The 24,324-nt window shown below is 59.8% G+C and overlaps 2 protein-coding genes across 22 annotated transcripts in view; one reads left to right on the top strand and one right to left on the bottom strand.

The window, feature by feature from the left end:
- CRTC1 (CREB regulated transcription coactivator 1) overlaps positions 1–8,787 on the top strand; it is a 100,717-nt gene extending 91,930 nt beyond the window's left edge. For 12 of the 21 annotated variants that reach the window (XM_045380584.3, XM_045380587.3, XM_045380586.3 and 9 more), the window contains 2 exons: positions 2,138–2,318; positions 3,671–8,787. In XM_045380584.3, coding sequence (XP_045236519.1) covers positions 2,138–2,318; positions 3,671–3,882 — 393 coding nt within the window. In that variant the 3' untranslated portion in view covers positions 3,883–8,787. Of the gene's footprint in view, positions 1–1,396; positions 1,484–2,137; positions 2,319–3,670 lie in introns of all 21 variants that reach the window. The other 9 variants (XM_045380582.3, XM_045380585.3, XM_045380583.3 and 6 more) reach the window with 1 other exon arrangement.
- A 407-nt stretch (positions 8,788–9,194) lies between these two features.
- COMP (cartilage oligomeric matrix protein) lies at positions 9,195–18,324 on the bottom strand. Its single transcript, XM_005588480.4, has 19 exons — positions 18,210–18,324; positions 17,863–17,948; positions 17,575–17,626; positions 16,963–17,135; positions 16,157–16,294; positions 15,818–15,892; positions 15,575–15,733; positions 15,393–15,497; positions 15,195–15,302; positions 14,531–14,690; positions 13,579–13,697; positions 13,287–13,339; positions 13,010–13,191; positions 12,718–12,896; positions 12,543–12,591; positions 11,943–12,139; positions 10,934–11,106; positions 9,479–9,618; positions 9,195–9,386 (listed from the first exon to the last, which is right to left on the bottom strand). Exons 1-19 carry the CDS (start codon positions 18,286–18,288, stop codon positions 9,340–9,342), a joined length of 2,274 nt encoding a protein of 757 aa, XP_005588537.3. The 5' UTR covers positions 18,289–18,324; the 3' UTR covers positions 9,195–9,339.
- Between the last annotated feature and the right edge of the window lie 6,000 nt (positions 18,325–24,324).

The raw sequence follows: 24,324 nt of genomic DNA on the forward strand, positions 1-24,324 counted from the left end.
CCGGAAGCCAGGGCCCACCCTACACCCTGAGCCCCAGGACAGACCCAGCTTTGGACCAGCTCTACAGCAGCCAGGACATTACCTATTGCCTGCCTCCCTCGCCTTGGGCAAACCAAGCCACAAGCTTGCAGTCCTTGTTTCCAAAACCCAAAACCGTTGATTTTTAGGGCCAAGATAGCATTTTTGCCACGTGGGTTGGCCTTCCCTTCCTTGGCTTACCTTTTTACCTCTTCCCTGGCGTTTGAGTGGGATGTCCAACCTCACAAGCCCTCTTGCCCCAGGATGAGCATGTTTGTCTCTGCTGTCTGCCCACTGACCACCAGGAGCAGCCGGTGGGTTTATGGCCGGCCCCTCTCTGGGATTGAGGCCAGAAGCTAAGGCGTTGGGATCTTCCTGGAACAAAGGAGATCGCTCTAGAGCAAAGCTCAGATGGGGAGTTCCAGGGGAGAGGGCCAGGGCCTTGGGTCTATAGAGACATTCACCTGGATGCCTTGAAGGGCACATGCCTTATGCTGTAGCTCTGAGAATGGCTGGGGGACAGTGGCTTCCTGGGGATACCAGCCAGAGCTCCCAGCCCCTGGGATGCTGCCAGGCCTCCTGCAGCCGCAAGGTCACACTGCAGCTGCGGCTCCCGAGGCCTCGTCCACAGCCACCATCTCCTCGCCTCCACACCCCACCCAGGCCTCATCCCACCATCTCTTGGGCAGGGGCTCCGGGTGCCTCCTTTCTAGCGTCTCCACCACCTGTAAGTTCCGCTAGCCCCCTGCTCCTGTCACAGGGACAGCCCCTGTCCCCCTGCCTCTGAGAGCCCTGCTGGCCTTGGATAGCAGGAGTAGGGCTCCAGGTCCTGCAGGCCGGCAGCCCTGGGCAGGGGCTCTCCCTGTGCCTGTCCTGTGCTCTCTCAGCTGGTGGCTGGCTCTGCACGCCCATCCTGTCCATGTACGTGGCCTGCATCCTGTCCTTTGTCTCCTGTCAGGAGTCACCAAGTGCACTTTTGGTCCTGAATGTAACGTCTGGGCACTTCCTGCCTTGGCCCTGGTGACAGGTTCTCCTCTGGGGCCTGTTGGGTGGGAGTTCCTCATCCCTGTGGCCCCCAACTTCCCTATGATGGAAATGGAGGCTCCCTTAGCCCGGCTTGAGGAGAGGAGATGGGGATGGGGCCTTGGGAAGGGGGTTTCGGGGTGCAGAGGCCTCCCAGGATCAGGTGGTGGAAAAAAGTCATCCAGGATTGGGGGGGTACTTCTGGAACCCTAAAATAAGCATCATAGCCTTCTGCCATCCCAGGCACCATCTGGGAGGTTCCAGAGGCCTCTTGTCTTCCAGCTGGGCTTGGGAGGTGCCGACTTCCTGCCTGGCCTTGGGCCGTGACCACAGCAGGCCTCTCTTCTGTCTGCAGCACACTTCCACACTGGGCAGCGTGTTTGGGGACGCGTACTATGAGCAGCAGATGGCAGCCAGGCAGGCCAATGCTCTGTCCCACCAGGTGAGCGGGCGCCCAGGCCGCCAGTCGGCTGGTGCCCAGGACAGATGCTCGCTGGGACCCTTGCTGGGACCTGGGCCTTGCGAGTCAGAGCTGCGCATGCTCGGGGGGCCCCTGCCTGCCCCACAGCTTTGCCCCTTGGTCCCCACCCTGTCCCATCTGCAGGCTACAGAGGCTGAGTCCCCGGCAGGGGTGGCCTAGCGCTGCCTCCCCTGGCATCTGTGCCTGCCCACAGAGTGGAGGCCAAGGGCAGAGGGTGAGGAGGGGCAGGCAGCGAACGCCGGGCCAGACAGGGATGGGACCGTGGCTATGGACGCGGCGCCTAGGCATGGACTGTGCACGCGGGTTTGCCGGGAGGTTTTGCTGGCTTTTCGTGGAGGCCAGGATCGGGGACATCCAGGGGGCTTGGTGGCAGCCTGGAGCTGCTCACTCACTTGCTCATCCATTCATCCATTCATCCAGCCAGCCTCCAGGGTGGCGGGGAGGCCCCAGGTGGCGGGCGGAGCGGGGCTCGTGCTTGGCAGCCTGGGTGCCGGGCATCCTGCAGGGACATCGTCCCCAGCTGTGGGCAGGCCAGCCACAGCAGCCAGGGGCCTGGGGTGGCCAACCGGGCAGGCCCGTGGTGGCCCTCACAGCCTGGTGTGCCTCCCTTCCCAGCTGGAGCAGTTCAACATGATGGAGAACGCCATCAGCTCCAGCAGCCTGTACAGCCCCGGCTCCACACTCAACTACTCGCAGGCGGCCATGATGGGCCTCACGGGCAGCCACGGGAGCCTGCCGGACTCGCAGCAGCTGGGATACGCCAGCCACAGTGGCATCCCCAACATCATCCTCACAGGTGAGGCCAGGCCGGGGGCAGGTGTGCGGCGCCCCGAGGGGCCTCAGCCCATGCGGAGACAGCCAGAGACTGCTGCCCCGCAGCATGAGGGTTGATAGGACCAGGGCTATGACCCAAGCTTGGTGGGGGCCCGAGGAGGCCACATTCCCTCTCCCCCAAATTTGACTCATTCCTGGGCTTCGGGCCAGGCCAGGGAGACACCCCTGGACCAGATGTCCCGTGCATAGGACAGAGATGGTCACTCTCGCCTCTCGGCAGCCTCCTGTGTGGCCGCGCAGCCCGGGTAAAGGTCAAGCAGTCGGGTACACAATGTCCACTGCCCAGGCCCCGGACCTGAATGTGCACCAGGGTCAGGGACGGCCGTGGGGTGGGCCCTGCCTGGTGAGCCCAGCCCGGGCAGCCAGCTAACAGGTCAGGGCCGTGATGCACCGTGACAACCGCACCCAAGCAGTCTGAGCCGGCGCCTGGGCTCCTGGGGACGAGCCAGCCCCATCCTGCATGGCACATGTCAGGAAGACCCGACTCCATCTAGCACAGAACCCAGACCTTCCTATGGCCACCCAGAGCTGGTCTCCCTGCTAAAGAAGGTGATTCCCTTATGAGCCAGGGCTGCTGGATTGAGGGTGATGCCTCCCAACCCCCCGAGCAGTCCTCACTGGCCTCTTCCAAACCGGAAGTGTCCGTATTTAGTGCCACCCACTGTGGCCTGGGCTCTGAGTGCAGAATCCAGCACCTCGTTCCCACCCCGTGGGTGTAGGAAGCCGTTGGCAAGAAATTCAAGGGTGGACGTGCCAGCCTCGGACTCAGGAGAAGAATCTGAGAATCTCACCCCCGCAATGGCCTCAACAGCCCAGAAAGACAGGGCCTTTCAGACCCATTTCTCAGACCTGGAAACTGAGTACAGGTGGAAGCCTAGGTTTGAACCCGGGTCTTTGTGGGGAACCGAGAATTCCCTCCAGCCCTAGCAGCAGCTGGGTCCACTCAGTCACCCCAGCCTACTTCTCAGTGACTCATGCCGAGGAGACCTCATGGCAGAGCCAGGGAGGTCCCTGTCCCCACCAGGTCACACTGATGTGTGTCAGTGACACAGCCCTTGGCCCGAGGCTTCTCCTTGGTGCTCCTGACATCTGGGGCCAGACTGGTGTCTGGGGTCCAGGCACTGTAGGGTGCTGAGCAGCATCTCGTGTGCCAGTAGCGTCCCCTTCCCCAGTCATGACAGCCAGAATGTCCCCAGACATTGCCAGCATACCCAGGGGACAGAGTTGCCCAGCAGGCATGCCTGGTCCAACCCACGGATGCGAGCGATGGAGCCAAGGCTAAGCAGTGCCTTTTGTCCCCACCCCACCCCCCAGTGACAGGAGAGTCCCCCCCCAGCCTCTCTAAAGAACTGACCAGCTCTCTGGCCGGGGTCGGCGACGTCAGCTTTGACTCCGACAGCCAGTTTCCCCTGGACGAACTCAAGATCGACCCCCTGACCCTCGACGGACTGCACATGCTCAACGACCCCGACATGGTTCTGGCCGACCCAGCCACCGAGGACACCTTCCGGATGGACCGCCTGTGAGCGGGCACGCCGGCACCCTGCCGCTCAGCCGTCCCGACGGCGCCTCCCCAGCCCGGGGACGGCCACGCTCCGTCCCTCGCCAACGGCCGAGCTTGTGATTCTGAGCTTGCAATGCCGCCAAGCGCCCCCCGCCAGCCCGCCCCCGGTTGTCCACCTCCCGCGAAGCCCAATCGCGAGGCCGCGAGCTGGGCCATCCACCCACCTGCCTGCCCGGGGCTGGGCTGGGATCGGAGGCTGTGAGCCCCCCACCCCTGCAGACCCTCCCTGCACTGGCTCCCTCGCCCCCAGCCCTGGGGCCTGAGCCGTCCCCTGTAAGATGCGGGAAGTGTCAGCTCCCGGCGTGGCAGGCAGGCTCAGGGGAGGGGCACGCATGGTCCACCAGGGCTGTGGGCCGTGGCGCATTTTCCGACTGTTTGTCCAGCTCTCACTGCCTTCCTCAGTTCCTGGTCCCCCGACCCATCCGCCATCCCCAGCCCGTGGTCAGGTAGAGAGTGAGCCCCACGCCGCCCCAGGGAGGAGGCGCCAGAGCGCGGGGCAGACGCAAAGTGAAATAAACACTATTTTGACGGCTGTCTTTTATATTTCTGAGCACACACAGAGCCCTGGTGTCCACCAGGGCAGGCGCAAAGTGGACAGAGCATGCAGGGCGGCGGACCCCGCACGACCCTCCTCGCCCTGTCTCCATCCCCTCCAAGCCCTGCCTCACCCCAGGCAGGCCCACTGGTGGCCACCTTTGCCGGGAAGTGACCGGAAGGCCCCGTGAGGGGTCGCACGCCGAGACAGGGGTTACCTCTTGGGGCTTTACAACCCGTGGCCCCTCCTGTCCCGCACTGTGGTCACCGGTCCTGTCATAGATGCTGTTAATTTAAGGTACAGGGAGAGGTGGCCAGGGGAGTTTCATTGTGTGTTTTGTTTTCCTTTTAGTTTCTATTTACATTTTGGTTGTAGATGAGTGGCTTAACTTTTTAAGCCAACACTTGCCTGAGAGCATGTTTTTATTTCAGAAATCCAACTTTACCTATTTTTTAAGCTAACTGGAAATGGAGGCCACGCGCCCCAAAGCAGCCCGTCACCCGCCTGAGTCTAAGCAGTGTGTCCAGCTTTTGGGTTTCACCCCAAGTTATCTCAAAACGAAAGGGCTGGTTGGCGGGCAGGGACTTGTCAGGAGCTCATGGTAGGCAGAGGTGCCTCTGCCAGGGCCACATAACAGACTTCCGGGAAGGGGCCTCACCTTTTATTGATGGTCTCTCGAAGACCCAGCCCTGCTGGCCTCTCCCAGAGGTGCCTGCTAGTCCTTAGAGTGTGTGTGTGAAGACGCCACGACCAGTGGCAGCTGAGACCTCTCTGCTCCAAGAGTGTGGGGGACTGGCAGGGAGCGAGGGTCCCCGAGATGAGGAGCACGGTCCTCCCTGAGAACCTGGGTGGAGCTGGCATTTCATCCCCTCCCCACCCGACCCTCTGGCTCCCAGCCCATGCCCCCTCTTTTGGGCAGTGTGGTCTGCCGGCCACCCCTTCTTGGCAGCTCAGGGTCATGTCAGGTGGACTTGGAGACACACAGCAGTGTGCGTTTTAGTTTCAGGAGCACCTCCAAGACCAGGGTGACAGGGTCCTTGGGAGCCGTCCTGAACCCTCCATACCACGGGCCCTGTGAAGGAGGCATCGGGGTTAGCTTTGTTTTCTGCTGTTCTCCTTGGAATAGGAACCGCTGTTCTGATCCCCCCAAAACTGCATTGCAGCTCTCGCTCGCTCCTGCCTGCCAGGCCAGCGCCTTCTGTTGAGTCCGTTTATTTGTGGTGTTATGGCCGCCGCTTTCACTGGGGTCCTGGGCACCCTGGCTTCTGTCCTCGAGAGCTGGGTTTGATCCTAGCGACTATCCCTCCCTCTCTTTCCCCGGCAACGCCTTTGGCATGTGTCTGAGCAGCCAAGTGGCCACTCATAGGAGAAGGCTCCCTGGTCATGTTGCTCCTGCTGCCGTCTTGTTCCAAGGTATGGCGGGGGCAGAGTGTCGGTCTGTCCAGGTCAAGGTCACTTTCTCTTACCATGACGGAGGCCGGGGGCAGACAGCGGGGACTTTTTTTTTTTTTTTTAAGAAAAACTACATGTACATAGGGGAGTTTGATTACCATTAAACTTGTATGTGGGACTTTTTAAAAAATGGCCTTAATAAAATTACAAGCAACCCGCCTGGATGCGGTTTTCAAAACAAGGCCTTGAGGACCACGCTAGGAAACCTCATCAGCCCTCATTCCCCGTCTGTCCAGCCTCCGGTGGGCACCGCTACTTGTCCCCTGGTCTTTGGTGTAGACAGATAGGAGAGGAGGGATGCCCACCTCGGAGCATCCCAGGCCCGTGGCCCATTTCCAGCATCGTGAAGCCAGATTCACAGTGACATTGTGTTAACGTGACAACCTTGGTCCGTTATGGAGTTCTTTTTCCAATGAGAACCTGGTGGACCAAGGTCCAAGCTTGCCAGGGAAAGTGGGGCCCATTCAGGTCCCCAGGGCCCAGCCAGGAGCCAGCAGCCAGGCATCCCCGCGTTCCAAAAGGGTTCATGCCCCTCCTGGACCTGGGCGGGCCTCCCATGGCCTTTTGTGTGTGTGTACGTGTGTGTTTTTTTTTTTAAATATCACTACTACATATTCTTGAATTGCCAAGACTTTCTGAAAAAAGACAGCTTAAGGAAATCAACCTTTTGCTTTGTGATGTGAAAATACTGTGATTTGATGAGCCACTTCCTGAGGGGCAGGCCCATGTGGGGGGCTGCGGCATGTACATTGACCTGCCGCCTGTGTGCTTGGTCTACGCTGAGTCAGAGGCTGCTCTCCCCACCCACCCGTGTGCTCATGGCTTCCGCAGACCCTCCACTGGGCACACCAGTCCCCTACGGTGAAGTTTGGCCAGGGCTCTCCCTCCTGAGAGCATGGCATCCCCACCTGCCTGTTTCGCTGACGTCACTCCCCAGGGTGGCGAGTCTGGCAGGCAGAGGGTGTAGCCCGAGCTCAGCCTCTCTCTGTGTCCTCCAGAGAAGAGGGTTCTTTGCCCCCGTCAGGGCCCTGCTTGTGCGTTTTCGGCTCTGGGTAGGAGAGTGTTGGCATTGGTGTATTTGGCCTGATTTCTTCAGGGGGCCGAGCTCACAGGAGGACCCTTAGCCAGGAGGGCCTCCCATGTCCATCCATCCCTCCTGCTGGGGCTTGGATGTCAAGCTTGGGGGCTGTGAGCTGGGACCTTGCCTGAGCCCAGTCAGGTGGGACAGGCCCATGGGGGGCAAGGCAGGGTGGCTTCTATTTTATTTTTTTAGAGATGGGGTCTTGCTGTGTTGCCCAGGCTGGTCTTGGACTCCTGGGCTCAAGCAATCCTCCCTCCTCGACCTCCCAAAGTTCTGGGGCTACAGGTGTGAGCCTCTTCTGCCCAGCATCCCAGGCCTGATCAGGCTCAGCGGGACCTGTCCCTAGAGGGGGCTCTGGTGCCCCTGTTAGGTGGGCCTTGAGCTGTTTTTTAACCAAACATCCTTCCAAACTCAGGCTGCGATCTGCTTCCTGAGTTTTCTGTATTTCCAAGGAGCCCTCCAACCAGGGATAGACTGGCAGAGTGAGGTCCAGCAGTATTCAGGGGTCCTCTGTCGCCTCGCCCTGAAAACAGCAGCTCCCGTCACCTTCACTGGGTCCTGATGGAGCCGTCTCAGAGGCCGAGGGGCCCTCCCTGTGGGGGTGGGACGCAAGGGCTCTCAGAACAAGGGCCACAAAGCCGATGGCACAGATGTGCCCCTGGGCCTGGCCCGTCACCTGCGTGTGGTGCTCTGGGTCAGGGTGTGCGGGCGCCAGAGCCTTCCCTACACAGCCTAAGAGCAGGGGCAAGACTCGGCCCCTCACCCTGGGAGGCCTGCCTGGGCTACATGGACACCTGGGTCTCTCTCTATCCCCATTCGCCATGGACCAGGGGCCTCCATTTCCTGGGGGGTCTTGCGGCGTGTGATTTGGTCCCTGGGATGTTCCGCAGCCAGCTCCACCTGAGTGTCCTGTTCCCTGTGGCCCTTGGCCTTCCAGGGTCCTGACCAGGCAGGGGTCAGGCACCCCATACCCTTCCGTGTGGCACAGGTGTCCACCCACCCCCACTGGCCACAGACACTGTTCTCCCCTGGGAGCAGGAGGTGGAGTAAGTTGTACCCCCAGGCCTGGGTGCTGGGGAGCTCCAAAGGGCATGGGTGGGGCAGGAACGAGTGCCTCGTGACCCGAGCCTCAGTTTCTCTCCTGTCACTTTCTCAGACCTGCAGGTCTCAGGGCCCTGGCTCCTCCTGGGCAGGATGGGGGGCAGGGGCTGGGCCTTGGGGTGCTGGCTTTGATGATTCCAGAGGCTCTGTCCACCTTCTGGGCTCCTGGCCAGCACCCCATCCCCAGAAGCCAGGGACAGGTGGCATGTGTTGGGGTCCAGGGGTGGCCCCCATCTTGAAGTGTTCTGGAATTTGGGGGCAACCCTTGCCCAGCCCAGCCATCAAGCACTTCTGACCTCCTGCCCATCAGGGACAAGGGGACTTAGCCATGGCCTTGGCCAGCAGGCCTGGGGAAGGAGGGCTTTGGCAGCCAAAGTCCACTGGCCCTGCCATGCCCCTGAGTAGGAAACTGCCCCCGAGGGGCTGGGCGGCCCCACTGATATATGCAAACCCGCCAGTCCGAGCCCTGTTCCCGCCTGTGCCCCTCTGTGCCCAGGCTGGCTCTCCCCCAACCCCAGCATGTATACTCTGCCACGGACATCCCGTGGGCCATGATTGTGGGCAGCCACAGCGGGCGGGGGCAGGCGGCTCAGGGCACACTCGGCCGTCCCTGCCCCATCCTCTGGCGTGGCCGCTTTTGTCTTTGTACCTTTGCATCCTTTGTAATGAAACGTAATAAAAATCCAACGTTTTCGTCACTGGCTCTTCCTCTTTTATCTGAGCCCCTCCCTCCTCCCTCAGGGATGACACATGGGCGTGGCAGGTGCACCTGGCAGGTGCCTCGGCCCTTCCGAACACACACACACCCCAGACCAAGCAAGGGAAGGGGTCCCCAAAGCTGGGGTGACTGCAAACCTGCCCCCTAGAATCCTGGGGCGGACACCGTATCAGGGGTCTCAGCTCTTCCATGGCTGGCATCCAGGCCTGTGACCATGAGGTGGTGGGTCGTCCCCAAACCCCAAATCACAGTTGGACAGTCCCTGGCAGGCCACTGGCACTCAGCAGCAGCTGCAGCACTGAGGCCTGGGTTTGGGGTCCCCTGGCCTGACCCTCCCTCAGAGGCCCATCCCTACCGTCTCGCCGCAGCAAAAACCACAGCCGCCACTCCCCACACGCACACTTTATTTTGTCCTCTCTGAGCCCTTCTCGCTTCCCCCTCAGGACGGCCACCCCTTGGGGATGGGTGCAGAGCCCCCATCCAGCCACAGTGAGGGTTGCTGTCATCTGGCGGTGGGTCCCCACCCTGGTCCCTAGGCTCGCCGCAGCTGATGGGTCTCATAGTCCTCTGGAATGGTGTCTGCAGGGAAAGAGCAAGCGGATGAGGGCTGAGAAGGCCAGCAGGGCCTGTGTGCAGACTCCCCGCCTGCGCCCCGCCGGCCCTCGGCTCACCATTGCAGCGGTAACGCAGGTTGGCCCAGATGATGTTCTCCTGGGAGAAACAGAAGACCCCCAGGCGGCCACCCCGCATGGTTGTGTCCAAGACCACGTTGCTGTCGGCCACCAGCTCAGGACCCTCATAGAATCGCACCCTGAGGGTCAGACATGGTGAGGGGTGGGGAACCTGGGCTAGGCCCTTCCCTCTCAGAGCTTCAGTGGCCAGCCCTGGAAGATGGGTACCCCTGACTGGGCTGCACTGGGAGCAGGTGAGGCCTCTGCCCTGGGCCTCAGTTTCCTGGACATAGTTGGTGCTAAACACCATCAAGGGCCCTGGACATCGTTGGTGCTAAACAGAGCACCTGGGCTTGCTAGCAGCATGGAACAGAGACTGAGAAACGGACTGGGTGAGGCCCCATTTCTAGCTGGATACACACCGTGTGCTGTGTCCTTGCCAGGATTTCGCTGTCACTCAGGCTGGAGTGCAGTGGTGCAATTACTGCCACCTTAACTCCTAGACTCAAGTGACCTCAGCCTCCCTAGTAGCTGGGGCCATGGGCACGTGCAAGCATACCTGGCTGCTTTTTTTTTTTTTTTTTTTTGAGACAGAGTCTCACTCTTGTCACCCATGCTGGAGTGCAATGGCACGATCTTGGCCCACTGCAACTTCCGCCTCCCAGGTTCAAGCAATTCTCCTGCCTCAGCCTCCTGAGTAGCTGGGATGACAGGCCCCCACCACCACGCCTAGCTAATTTTTGTATTTTTAGTAGAGACGGGGTTTCAACATGTTGGCCAGGCTGGTCTCAAACTCCTGACCTCAGGTGATCCACCCGCCTCGGCCTCCCAAAGTGCTGAGATTACAGGCATGAGCCACTGCACCTGCCCTAAATTTTTTCTTTTTTGTAGGGACAGGTTACCCAGGCTGGCCTCGAACTCCTGGGCTCAAGCAATCCTCCCACCTTGGCTTTCCAAAGTGATGGGGTTACAGGTGTGAGCCACCACGCCTGGACCAGCATAGGTTCATTCTTTTTTTTTTTTTTTTTTTGAGACGGAGTCTCGCTCTATCGCCCAGGCTGGAGTGCAATGGCCGGATCTCAGCTCACTGCAAGCTCCGCCTCCCGGGTTTAGACCATTCTCCTGCCTCAGCCTCTCGAGTAGCTGGGACTACAGGCACCCGCCACCGCGCCCGGCTAGTTTTTTGTATTTTTTAGTAGAGACGGGGTTTCACAGTTTTAGCCAGGATGGTCTCGATCTCCTGACCTCATGATCCGCCCGTCTCGGCCTCCCAAAGTGCTGGAATTACAGGCTTGAGCCACCGCGCCTGGCCTATAGGTTCATTCTAACTGCACTGTATCTTTCCTATTGTACAGATAAGGGGACCAGGGTTGCACAGGTCCTGCCTGGCCAGGGGACTCCCACCTGGGCCTACGTGTCCCCGGCCCAGCCCACCGCAGGGCGTGGAGTCCCCACCTGATGTAGCCCACTTGGGGCCGGTGCTGCAGGAACCAACGATAGGACTTCTTGTCCTTCCAACCCACATTTCGCGGGTCCTTCCACAGCAGCCGCACCTGGGAGTCTGTGTCTCCTGTATGCCACAGTGCGTTCCGCAGCTGTTCCCCAGGGCCCGTGGAAGATTTCACAGCCTGCCAGTACCCAGGAAAGGTGGTTAGAGACCTCACGGGCCACCGGAGCCCCCCTAGACACCTTCCTGGAGAGACAGTGGGGAGCAGCAGGTGGTGGGCGGCCAGGAGGGTTCCGGATAAGAGACCCACAAGGAAGCCTTCTTGAGGGGCCAAATGGCAGCTTATGGATAGGTCACAGGGGGCAGCAGTGGCCTGCAGGTTCGTGAGAGGATATGGGAGTCTGTAGACAGGTTCAGGGTCTGGGAGGACTGGGGGGCTCTGCAGAAGGACTTGGAAACTAAGGAAAAGTTTAGGGCTCTGCGAGAGGGTTTTTTTTTTTTTTTTTTTTTTTGAGACGGAGTCTCACGCTGTTGCCCAGGCTGGAGTGCAGTGGCGCGATCTCGGCTCACTGCAAGCTCCGCCTCCCGGGTTCCCGCCATTCTCCTGCCTCAGCCTCCTGAGTAGCTGGGACTACAGGCGCCCGCCACCGCGCCCGGCTAATTTTTTGTATTTTTAGTAGAGACGGGGTTTCACTGTGGTCTCGATCTCCTGACCTTGTGATCCGCCCGCCTCGGCCTCCCAAAGTGCTGGGATTACAGGCTTGAGCCACCGCGCCCGGCCTGCGAGAGGGTTTAGGGTCCATAGGAAGACTGGGGGACCTTGAGAATGTTGGAGGGCTTGTGCAAGGAACTGGGAGGATTTGGGGACTGCGGGAGCCCAGAGGAGGACTGGGACAGCTCTGAGGTCCATAGTATGAGGCCGGGAGGCTGGAGGGCTCTAAGGGCTGTAAAGGGTTGTAGAGAGGGGCATGGGAGGGCATGAGAACCACAGAGGTCAGGCACGGACCGCCCTGGCACCTTGAGTTGGATGCCGGGTTCGGCCACCGCACGGAAGGGGTTCGCCTGCCAGTACGTTTGCTCCATCTGCTTCCACATGACCACGTAGAAGCTGGAGCTGTCTTGGTAGCCAAAGATGAAACCCGCATAGTCGTCATCCGTGACCGTGTTCACATGGAACGTGCCCTCGAAGTCTACGCCATTGAAGGCAGTGTAACCTAGGGATGGAGAGAGAGCAGTGGCCTTTCCGAAAGCCAGCCCCAGCCCCCGGAACCTGGCACCCAGAGTTCAAACCTGCCCCCTGGGTCCCTATCTCCCTGCAGACCCGCCCCATCCCCGCTCGCGGAGCCCAGACTCAGCCACGCCCTCATCTACCATTGGCCACGCCCCACCAGAGTCCAGCTCCACTCGGCCCCGCCCTTCCCGAGGCCGCCCCTCCTCTGGCCCCGCCCCTCCTTTGCCCGGACCCGCCCCCATAACCCCGCCCCACCTGGCCCCGCCCTTCCTCAGTCCGGGCCCGCCCCCCTCTGACCCCGCCCATCCTCAGCCCCGGCCCCCCCCTTCTCTGGCCCCTCTCCCTGAGCCCGCTCGTGCAGGGTTGCGCTGCTCGCCGCTTCTCACCCACAGCCAGGCCTGGGTCGCTGTTCATTGTCTGCACGATCTCCCTTCCCTGATGGGGTCAAAGAAAGGAGGGCCTCAGGCTGGCGGTGACAGCCCTAGGCACCCCGTCCTCAGCATAGGCCTCACTATGGGGGTTCTAGGGTCCCATCACCTCCCACTTGGATCCCGCTCCCACCTGGTTGAGCACCACCCAGTTGGGGTCAATCTGCGCGTCACCCTCCGGGTCCAGCACGACTGTCTGGAAGGCCCGGAAGTCGGTGAGGGTGACTTCAGCGTTCTCCGGACACACGTCGATCTTGTCTACCACCTTGTCTGCATCAAAGTCGCCCTGGCACACGTCGCCCACGCCGTCCCCTGAGAGGTGGGAGACTCCCTCGGTGGGCTCAGGTCAGGCCTCTCCCACCCTAGATCCCGCCCCAGGAGCCCCACTGGCCCCGCCCCTACCGCAGGCCCCGCCCCCGCCGTACTGTCTGCGTCCTCCTGGCCAGGGTTGGGCACCAGCCGGCAGTTGTCCCGACTGTCAGGGACTCCGTCATTGTCGTCGTCGTTGTCGCAGGCATCACCCTGGCCGTCGTGGTCTGAGTCCTGCTGGGCACTGTTAGGCACCGTGGGACAGTTGTCCCGAGAGTCCTGATGTCCATCTCCGTCCCTAGAGTGGATAGGTGGGATCCAGAGACAATGAGCTCTCCAGAGCGTTTTGTCAAGGGCTACCCGGACACCCACCCCAGGTGGTGGCCTCCTTACTGGTCTTGATCGCTGTCACAAGCATCTCCCACAAAGTCGTGGTCCACATCCCCCTGCGGGGACAGCATACGGGGGTCCACAATCAGACAGAGGAAATCAGAAAGCCTCCCACCCAACCCAGCCGCATAGCCAAAGTCCTCCTGACCCCAAGGAAACCCCCGCCCCAAACTGCTCGGACCGGGAGGTCATTTCTCTGGCAGTGTGAAATGCTCTAAGCTGGGCTGTGGGCTGGGTAATCCAACTTGCAGCTCACCCAGAGGGCTTACCCAGCTGGAGTCTGGCCTGCCCTCACCTGATCCGGGTTGCTCTTCTGGGGACAGTTGTCACAGGCATCCCCTATACCATCGCCATCACTGTCCTTCTGGTCTGAGTTGGGTATCCTGGGGCAGTTGTCGGCCTGGTTGCGGATCCCTGCGGGAATCCACGGGACCAGAGTCCCAAGATTGGGACCAGGCCAGGATGACTTCATTAGGATGAGGCCAGGCCTGAGGCTGGCCTGGAACAGAGCCCCAGCTTCATGGGATCTTTTTTTTTTTTTTTTTTTTGAGACAGTCTCACTGTGTCACTCAGGTTGGAGTGTGCAGTGGCGCGATCTCAGATCAGCACAACCTCCACCTCGCGGGTTCAAGTGATTCTCCTGCCTCAGCCTCCCTAGTAGCTGGGATTACAGTTGTGCACCACCACGCCCAGCTACTTTTTGTATTTTTAGTAGAGACGGTGTTTCACCATGTTGGTCAGGCTGGTCTCGAACTCCTGACCTCGTGATCCACCCGCCTCAGCCTCCCAAAGTGCTGGTATTACAGGCTTGAGCCACCGCATCCACCCACGGGAACTTTAAGAATGGATGGTCCCATCCAAGGAAAGGCCAGAGAGGGGGACTGGCTCTCACTCCCGGGGTGACTCAGCTGGGTGCCTGTGTATGCCACCCTGAGCCCCTATGTCCCCATCTGTAAAGTTGTCACCTCCCAGGTCCTAAACCCCAGGCTCGAATCTCTGTACTCTTAATTCCTGCCTGCGGCATTTGATGCAGGGACCACCTTCCCTTCCAAATACTCCTGCCTTTTTCCCAGCCTCCCAGCCCAGCTTGCATTTTTCTGTCGCGCCACCATGGTCTTTGGTCCAGGGCGCCCTAGTCCAGCTCACCCCATGCGGCTTCCAAAACCGACCAAGTCCGGTCCCGAAGCCGAATCCCGCCCTTCGGTGCCCGCCGCCTCTCCTCGCCCCCCAGCCCCCATCGAGCTCACGGTCGCCGTCGATGTCGTCGTCGCACGCATCGCCCCGGCCGTCCTGGTCTGTGTCCTTTTGGTCGTCGTTCTTCTGGGTCCGGCAGTTGTCGCACGCATCGCCCCACTTGTCCTCGTCCGTGTTGCGCTGGTCTGGGTTCCGCACCAGCGGGCAGTTGTCCTGTGTGACAGGGTGGGATCAGGTCGGGAAGGGCAAAGGTCACACTCCTCAGATTCCCAAATCTCCGAGGTCGGGTCTCCTCTGCAGGGAACCTTTCGCCCCTCCTAGACCACGGAGACCACGCCCCTCATCCAAGCCACGCCCCATCCCACTTCCCTAGGCCCCGCTCACAGCTCTGCCTTTTCTTTTTTTCTTTTCTTTCCTTTTTTTAAAGACAGAGTCTCGCTCCGTCACTAGGCTGGAGTGCAGTAGTGCGATCTCGGCTCAGTGTAACCTCTGCCTCCCGGGTTCAAGCGATTCTCCTGCCTCAGCCTCCCGAGTAGCTGGGATTATAGGCGTGCGCCACCACGCCCAGCTAATTTTTGTATTTTTAGTAGAGACGGGGTTTCACCATGTTGGCCAGGCTGGTCTCGATCTCTTGACCTCGTGATCTGCCCGTCTCGACCTCCCAAAGTGCTGGGATTACAGGCGTGAGCCACCCACCGCGCCAAGCCGTAGATCTACCTTTTCATTGGGGACCCCATCCCCGTCGGCATCCGGGTCGCAGGCGTCTCCGATGCCATCGCGGTCCACATCCTCCTGCCCTGAGTTGGGCACAGTTACGCAGTTGTCCTGGGGGCGGGCACAGCAGGTGTGAGGGGCGTGGTCATGAAGTCCCGCCCTCCCTCCTGCCCGGCCCAGTCCCGCTCCGCCCCTACCCACCTTACGGCACTGGCGCTCTGGGCAACGCAACTTCTCGTCCGGGAAGCCGTCTAGGTCAGTGTCGCGGCCACAGAGGATCCCGTTGCCTGCCCAGCCGACGGCACACTGCGGGAGAGAGTAAGTGGGAGTCCCGGCGTGGCCGCCTCCCAACCCCGCCTCACGCCCAGCCCGCCCGCACTCACCACGCACGACCGCGAGCCATCGCGCTCCAGAACGCAGTCCGCATGCTCGTGGCACTCGCTGGGCGAGCCGTCGGGGCAGAAGCGCTGTGCGCGCCGCTGGCAGCCGGACTCCTGGTCGCCCACGAAGCCGGGCTGACACGGGCCGCACTGGAAGGAACCCTGCGCCCGAGCGGCCGGAGGTCAGCGCAGGCCGCTGGCCGCTCGCCCCACCTCTCGCTATCCTTTCTTCCCAGTGGGCCTTACCCGGGTGTTGATGCACACGGAGTTGGGGACGCAGTTATGTTGCCCGGTCTCACACTCGTTGATGTCCGTGCAAACCTAGGGGAGGGGAACTCAGAGGTCACCACCCCACGCAGACACCCCCGGACCTCCCGCCTCGTCCACGCTTCCTCCGCATCCTGCCTCTCGCCTCCATCCTGCCCCAAACCGATCAGCCCTGGCGCACAGGACCCCTCCTCTCCCCACCCCTCCCGCTGGAAGGAGGCTGGAAAAAGAGCAAGAGGTTGGAAGAGGAGTTTACTGGTAAACAAAATGGACGCCCCCTTCCCTTCGCTGCAAGAATGGGACCCCCACACCCCTCACCTGCTTGTTGGCCTTGGCGAAAGCCAGCCCCACGCCCTCGTGGGTGGGGCCGCTGTACCCCGGCGGGCAAGCCTCGCAGCGGAACCCCGGGCTGGTGTTGATACAGCGGACTCGCGGGAAGCAGGGGTGGGCGTTGCACTGGGGAAGGAGGGGCCACAGAGGGTCAGAGGGCTTCGAGCTGGGCCCTGGGAGCCGCACTTCGGAGTGTCTCGGATGATGGAAAGTTCAAGGGCCATAAGCCAGTGCTTGGAGCTGTTCGCCACGTGAGGTGGAAGCAATTGTCGCAGGGGTCAGACACGACTTTGCCTTGATGACGGCAAGGGCGCAAACGGGAGAGGAGAGGAGAGCGCCTCCAGGGGGCTGTTCCCTCATGGGCGAGGGGAGGAAGGATGAGGGCGGGCATCCCCAGCAGAGGGGGGCAGGGGTCGTCGGGGCGTGCGTGCCCGGCGGTGGCGGGGTCGTCCGGACGTGCGTTCCCTGGCTGTGGAAGGGTCGTTGGGACTGGCGATCCCCTGCGGCGAGGAGGGTAGCTGGGGCGGACCACCCCCGGCGGTGAGGGAGTCGTCGGGGCGGGCGTCACTAGCTATGGAGGGGGTTGTGGGAGCGGGCGTCCGGGGTGGTGACGGGGATGGTCCTAGGGGTGGGCGTCCCCCTGCGGTAGGGAGGTGGTCTGGCCGTGCGCCCCCGGAGGTGAGAGGCTCGTCGGGGCGAGCACCCCCAGTGGAGGACGGGGTCTCCGGGGCGGCGAGAGATTGGGGGTCGGTAGAGGGGGTCGTCAGGGCGGTGGAGTGGCGGGGCCGGCGCACCTCGTTGACGTCGGTGCAGTGCGAGCCGTTGCCCGTGAAGCCCGCGGGGCAGGGGCCGCAGCGCGCGCCGCTCTCCGTCTGGATGCAGGCCACGCCAGGGAAGCAGAAGCCGGGCGCGCAGTGGAGCAGGGGCCGCACGCTGGGTAGGCCGGTGCGCACTGACTGCTGCATCCCTGCCGGGGGAGAGGGGACGGGGGCGGGGCTGACCGGGGGCTCGCCTGGGGGGCGGAGCCTATCATGGCCACGCCCCGGGCCCGGAAGCTTCCCCTCCCCCCCGACCCCCCGCCCCAGGCGGCCCGAAGTCCTGCGCTCTCCGCGATCCCGCCCCAGAGGCTGCGCGCTCTGCCCGCAGCGTCTCCCTGGTCTCTCCCTGAGTCTCTGTCCCGCTTTTCTGCCCCGTGGCGTCTCTCACTTCCCCAAAACTCTCGCACCGCCTCTGTCTCTTTTTGTCTCTGTTTCTACCCCCTCATTCCCGTTCGTCTCTCCACCTCTCCGACAGCCTCCATCTCCTTCCATCTCTTTTCCTCCCCAGCTTTCCCTCGCTCTCTGTCTTTGTCTCTGCGTCTCTGTCTCCCGTCTCTTCTCTCTCCGGCCCGCCCCGGCCGCGCTCACCGCACGCGTCACACTCCATCACTGTGTTTTTCAGGAACGTGATCTCCCTGACCTGCAGGGGTGGGGTGGAATCAGCGGGGTCCCAACCTCTCCTCGTCCCTCGAGTCTCCCCCCTCTGTACCCCGGCCTCCCTTTCCACAGCCTCTTTTCGCCGGAGACTCCCTACCTGCCGATCCCCTTCCCTTCCCAGCTCCTCTCCACCTTCTCGGGCACCTCCTCTCTCCTTGCTGGGAACGGAGACCCCCTTCCGCTCCCTGGTACTCCCTGCCCCGCACCCGGGCCCCGCACCTGCTGCCGCAGCAGCTCCCGCACATCCTGCAGCGCCGCATTGGTTTCCTGCAGTTCCCGAAGCATCTGCGGGCCCAAGTCTGAGCCTGCGGCGAAGGGGACCTGGTGAGGGTCATGGGGCGGGGAACCCCACCACCAACTCCCACCGTCTCAGCGAACCCGGACCTCCGAAGCCCCACTGCGCTCCTCTAGTCTCGGTCCCGCCACCTGCTTTCTGCGCCCGGCACGTCCCCTAACAGGGGACGCTCACGTCCGTGAGCCCCAAACAGCCTGGACCCCGGGCCTCTCACGGGTCCCACAGTCCGTTTTGGCGCCGCGGGCACGGCGCGGGTGGTAATGCGGCTTACCCGACGGGATCTGGCTCTGTCCGGACGCGCCGAGGGCAGCCAGGGTGAGCAAAAGAACGCAGGCGGTGTCGGGGGCCATGGCGGTGGCGGGGAGCTGGGTGTCTGCTCGCTTTCTACCGCCCACGAGACCCGCGGGGCCTATTTATCCCCAAGGCACGGCCGGCCCCAGGGACGGCCCACCACAGCCCTGCCCAGCGTCCAGCCTCAAGGTAAACAGATGGCGCTGGCCCCTGCTTTCAAGTCCCCGCCCGGAATGCCCCACTAAGTCTCCTGCAGCTGAATCCAACATGGAGGGGAAACTGAGTCCCAGGGTCTGTGGAGAGAGCTGGTGAGGCAGGGAGTCAGGGGGTACTGCCTCCACTTTCATTCACTCTGTGTGTGTGTGTGTGTATGTGTATGTGTATGTGTATGTGTATGTGTATGTGTATGTATGTGTGTATGCATGTGTGTGATGGGGTGTGGCTATATCGCATCCTCTTGCTTCCGTCTCCCAAGTAGCTGGGACTACAGGCCTGCACCACCAAGCCCAGCTAATTTATTTTTATTATTTTTTTAATTTTTAGAGACCAGGTCTGGCTATGTAGAGCGGGCTAGTAGTCTCAAACTCCCCGCCTCAAGCGATACTCCCCATATAACTGGGATTACAGGCTCTAGCCATAGCATTCAGCTCATTCATTTATTGATTGATTGAGTGCTTGCTGTATGCCAAACCCAGGTTCCAGTGCCAAACAAGGCAGGCTCCATGCCCTCAGCTCACACTTGGGGAAACAGAGTCACCAGTGTCTGAAAAAATAGGCCCACCCACTATGGATCAGACTGGCCCTCCATTCCTTCTGATGTGCTTCAAAACTGGGTAAATTGCCGGGGGGAGTGGCTCACACCTGTAATCCCAGCACTTTGGGAGGCCAAGGCAGGCAGATCACCTGAGGTCAGGAGTTTGAGACCAGCCTGGCTAACATGGTGAAACCCCGTCTCTACTAAAAATACAAAAATTACCCGGGCATGGTGGCGAGTGCCTATAATCCCAGCTACTCGGGAGGCTAAGACGCTTAGAATCTGGGAGGTGGAGGTTGCAGTGAACAGAGATTGTGCCACTGCACTCCAGCCTGCGTGACGAAGCCAGACTCTGTCTCAAAAAAAAAAAAAAAAAAAAAACCTCGGTAAATTATGCCTGTGCCTCAGTTTCCTCCTTGCACAATAGAGGTAATAAGTTAACAATTATTAATTAATGATTAATAACAATGATGATCATGATGATGAATGGAAAACAGGGGAGGGGCAGGTGAGACCGGGGACTCTCAATTTTCCTGCCTCTGTCCAAGGAGGCCGGCTTCTGGCCCCAACACTGGAGGGCTGCAAATGGCTCCCCCCAACCCAACTCATTGCCGGTGTTCCCTCCCCTCCTCGTGGTCCCTCAGCTGGTGGAGGAGGGGACAGCGTTCAAGATCTTGCCCCGCCTCCTGTCCAAGGGGACAGGCCCACTTGGTTTTCCAATTCGTGCAATGGGGTGTGAGGCTCCTATCTGGAGGGGAGTAAGTTAAAGGGCTCTAGCAAGGGGAGGTCCGAGGGTGGCGGCCGGGGCTTGTGTTTGTCCAGGCTGTGCCATACCTTCCAAACTGTACTCCAGCTGCTGTGGGAACAGCCTGTAATAAAAATAAAAGTGACCGCTAACTGGCCAGCTACAAAACCCCTTGGCCTCCTGGTGTCAGTTAACCCTCTCCACTCCCACCTTCCAGTACTCACAGCCTCTATTCTATAGACAGGGAAATGGAAGTCCAGAGAGGAGAAGCGACTGGCCTAAGGCCACTGCCCGAGGGCAGGAGTGAAGCTAGACTCAGAGCCAGATCTGTTCTCTGGGGAGCCTCCAGAGAAGTCACTGAGGGCTTCCTGGAGGTGGTGGCAAGGAAACAGACATAAAAGAAAAGGAGGACTTGGATCAGCAGAGGGAAAAGATGAGGGCAGTTTTGGTGGAGAGAAGCATGTGAAGCTTGGAGGCAGGGAAATTTCCAGACATATTAATTATTCCACAAACATCAAGCACTATTGTGTGGCATGTCCTGTGCTGGGCAATGGGCACACAGGGTAAAGAAGCCAGACCCAGTCTCTCCTTCAAATGGGGAACCCACGGGGCCCATGGCTGTGATGGGGACACACAGACAATGGTAGAAGCCCCCAGGAGATTGATCTATTTGAAAGGGGATGGGTTAGGGAGGGCTTCTGGAGAAGGAGGGACCACCAAGCTGAGGACTGCAAGATGAGGAGGACACAGCCAGGCAGAGGGAGCAGAAAGGCATTCCGGGTAGAGGAAACAGCATAGGCAAAGGCCCTGAGGCAGGAACAAACCTGGCCCGTTGGACGGACTGACCTCAAGGTGACAAGCTCTTGGGGCTCAGTGAGAAGCAGGAAATGAGGCTGTGAAAGGGCAGTGCTGGTGGTGTGGGGCTCCAGCAGTCTCCTGAGGGTAATGGGGAGCCACAGAGGGTGAGTGAGGAGAGACAGGCCTAGAAGTGGAGGGTGGGTGGGAGCAGCCGGTCGCAGCCAGAACATTTCCAGTGAAACCTGTCCCTCAATAGCGCCTGCCCTGCCTGCTGCCTGCGTTGGGGCCATGAGCTCACCTCCTGTTTTCCTTGGCCCTCAGCACACCTGGGGGCCGCTCCCGGCAGTGCTAGAATTCTCAGGAAAACCGCGGCTCCAGCGGGGCCTGTGGGCTGGCATATGCTGCACGCAGCTAGGACAGGAGCACATGGAAGCCAGGCCCCTGCCACAGGCCGGTCTCAGTGCTGGGGCTTGGACGCACGTGGCCTTATCCATGCCTGGGCCATGGGGAGTTGCAGGGAAGGGCATTCCAGGCGGAGGGAATTATAAAGGCGGAGCTCCTGAGGGTGTCCCCAGATCGGACAACAGAGGCCCGGAGAGGGGCTGTCTAGGGTCACACTCCGGCCTCCTGGATCTCGCCAGCCCTGAAATCCCCCTTCTAGGCGGCAGTCCCCTCCTCCTGTGCACACCACACTTGTCTCACATTACAGAATAACTCACTCTAGGTGTTCTTCTGGGCCTTTGTACCTGCTGTTCCCACCACCTCGTACAACCTCCTCCATCCTTCAAGGTCCAGCTATAATGCCCCCTCCTCCAGGAAGCCTTCCCTGCTGATATTCTCTGGATAACCCTCCAGCCTAGCCCTGATCCTGGGGACTGTGAGTGTCTGCGGTTTGCTCTGTCCCTCCGAGCCTGAGGGGCTCCCACCCAGGGGCCTGGACTGGTGTAGAAAGGTTAGGTTGGAGGGTTTGGTGAGCTGGGACAGCATCCCTATGATTGGTGTTCGTTACTATTCTTTTTTTTTTTTTTTGAGACAGAGTCTCACTTTTGTTGCCCAGCTGGAGTATGATGGTGCAATCTCGGCTCACTGCGACCTCCACCTCCTGAGTTCAAGTGATTCCTCTGCTTCAGCCTCCCGAGTAGCTGGGATTACAGGGGCCTGCCACCACGCCCAGCTAATTTTTTTTGTATTTTTAGTAGAGACAGGTTTCACCATGTTGGCCAGCTGGTCTCGAACTCCTGACCTCAGGTGATCCACCTGCCTTGGCCTCCCAAAGTGCTGGGATTACAGGGGTGAGCCACCGTGCCCGGCCATTACTATTCTTCATAATTAATGTAATGTCATTACTTTTTTTTTCTTTTTTAAAATAGAGATGGGGGTCTTACTATGTTGCCCAGGCTGGTCTCGAACTCCTGGGCTCAACGGATCCTCCTTCCTCGGCCTCTCAAAGCCCTGGGATTACAGCCACTGCACCCAGCCAACATTATTATATTAATCCTAGTAACCCCTGCCACCTCTGTACTTGATACGGCAGGGAAGGGGGCCACACAGCCTGGGTTCAAATATTGGTGAGCATGGCCTTACTGTGTGACCTAGGACAAGTCACTTAACCTCTCTGTGCTTCAGTTTTCTCACCCATAGAATGGGGATGATCACCATTGAGAGGATTGAATGGGCTGACCCATGGGAAATCCTTCAGCCCAGCAGCCGGCTCCAGCACTACTAGCGTGCTTATTCCATATGAAATTTAGACACCGTGGGCCAGGCTGGTGGATCACACCTATAATCCCAGTACTTTGGGAGGCCAAGGCGGGCAGATCAACTGAGGCAAGCAGTTTGAGAAACCAGCCCGGCCAACGTGGTGAAACCCCATCTCTGCTAAAAATACAAAAATTAGCTGGACGTGGTGGCGCGTGCCTGTAATCCCAGCTAATCGGGAGGCTGAGGCAGGAGAATCGCCTGAACCCGGGAGGCAGAGGTTGCAGTGAGCCGAGATCACGTCACTGCACTCCAGCCTGGGTGACAGAGCGAGACCTTGTCTCAAAAACAAAAAAACTTACACCCTATGCCTGTCGCTTACACCTCGGATCATTCTTATTTCTATGTTACTCAGAGAGGAGAGGAGACAGTCTGAGGTCACACAGCCAGAATTAGAACTGAGGCATGCAAGACCCTCAAGTCATTCACACCCGCCCTCTCTGTCCTTGCCACAGAAACAGAATCCAGCATTCGCTGGCCCGAGCCCCTCATTAGCTGAGATGCCTTCTCAGCCCAGGACCTCCTGGCCGGAGCCTCTGGCCGGCGCCCCAGCCAGCCCCACACCAGGCCCCGTGGTTCCAGGAGCCTGGCCAGGCTGGGGAAGAGGGACGGGTGCCTGCATGATGGGGCCCCGGGGCCCTTCCTGGCAGACGCCTGCTCAGCCAGGAGACGTGTGGGCGCCCCGGCTCCCTGCCTCCCGCCCCCGTTGCCTGCCTTTGTGAATGCAGAAGGAAAGTATGTTGTGAAGGCAGCCGCCCTGCCTTGGGCGTGCCCGGCTGTAGGCCCCCAGTCTGCGGAATTCATCAGGGCAGCAGGGGAGGGCAGCTTGGCCACCTCTGCATCCTCAGCCTGCCTTGAACTGGGAGAGACGTACTGGAGGCATCTCTCTAGAAGGAACAAAAGGCAGGGGTGGGATGGGGGGCTCTGAGCATTGAAGTCCAGGAGACGCCCCCCGACTGGCCGTGTGATCTTTGGCAGGTGCCACCTCCTCTCCCATTCTCCTTTTTTTTTTTTTTTTTTTTGAAACAGGGTCTTGCTCTGTTGCCCAACCTGGAGTACAGTGACAGTTATAGCTCACTCATTGCAGCCTCCAACTTCTGGGCTCAAGTGATCCTCCCACCTCGGCCTCCCAAAGTGCTGGGATCACGGATGTGCACCACTGCACCCAGCCCCATTTTCCTTTTACTCTGTCCATAACCCCATTACATCCCAGGTTCTACTGGATGGCGATAAAGGAAGAAGACAACAATAAATATAGTGGCTACAATTTTCTTGAGCAAGTGCCAAATGCTTGAAACCTTGCCACTCAGCCTTTGTGGGTTTTCTCTTTCTGTCATCCCTGAAGTCCCAGAAGGCAGGAACTTGTCATCATGGGAGACAGTGGGGCACAGTGATGAAGGTCTCAGTCTCTGGCATCAGAGCCTGAGTTTCATATCCCAGCTCTGCTGTGGGACCTGAAGCAAGTTGCTTAACTTCTCTGTGCCTCAGTTTCTTCTTTTTTTCCTTTATTTCTTCTTTTTTTCTGCCACCTTCAAAAGTTTCTTATAATGTAAAATTTTCCTTCTCAGGTTACTATACTGAAGAGTTGCTTCAGGAGAGAAAGAATTTCACTAGAGGCCGGGCGTGATGGGTCACGCCTGTAATCTCAGCACTTTGGGAGGCTGAGGCAGGCAGATCACCTGAGGTCAGGAGTTCAAGACCAACCTGGCCAACATGGTGAAACCCTGTCTCTACAAAAATACAAAAATTAGCCAGGCATGATGGTGGGTGTCTGTAATCCCAGCTACTTACTCAGGAGGTGGAGGTGGGAGAATTGCTTGAACTCAAGAGGCGGAGGTTGCAGTGACCCGAGATCATGCCATTGCACTCCAGCCTGGGCGACAGAGTACAACTCTGTCTAAAAAAAAAAAAGAATTTCCTAGGAACAGATAGGAATTTCACAATATTTAATAGATACTGGTTTCTTTCTTTTTTTTCTCCTTCCTTCCTTCCTGCCTCCCTCCCTCCCACCCTCTCTCCCTCCCTCCCACCCTCTCTCCC

Source organism: Macaca fascicularis, chromosome 19, assembly GCF_037993035.2.
Source record: "Macaca fascicularis isolate 582-1 chromosome 19, T2T-MFA8v1.1".
Classification (NCBI taxonomy): domain Eukaryota; kingdom Metazoa; phylum Chordata; class Mammalia; order Primates; family Cercopithecidae; genus Macaca; species Macaca fascicularis.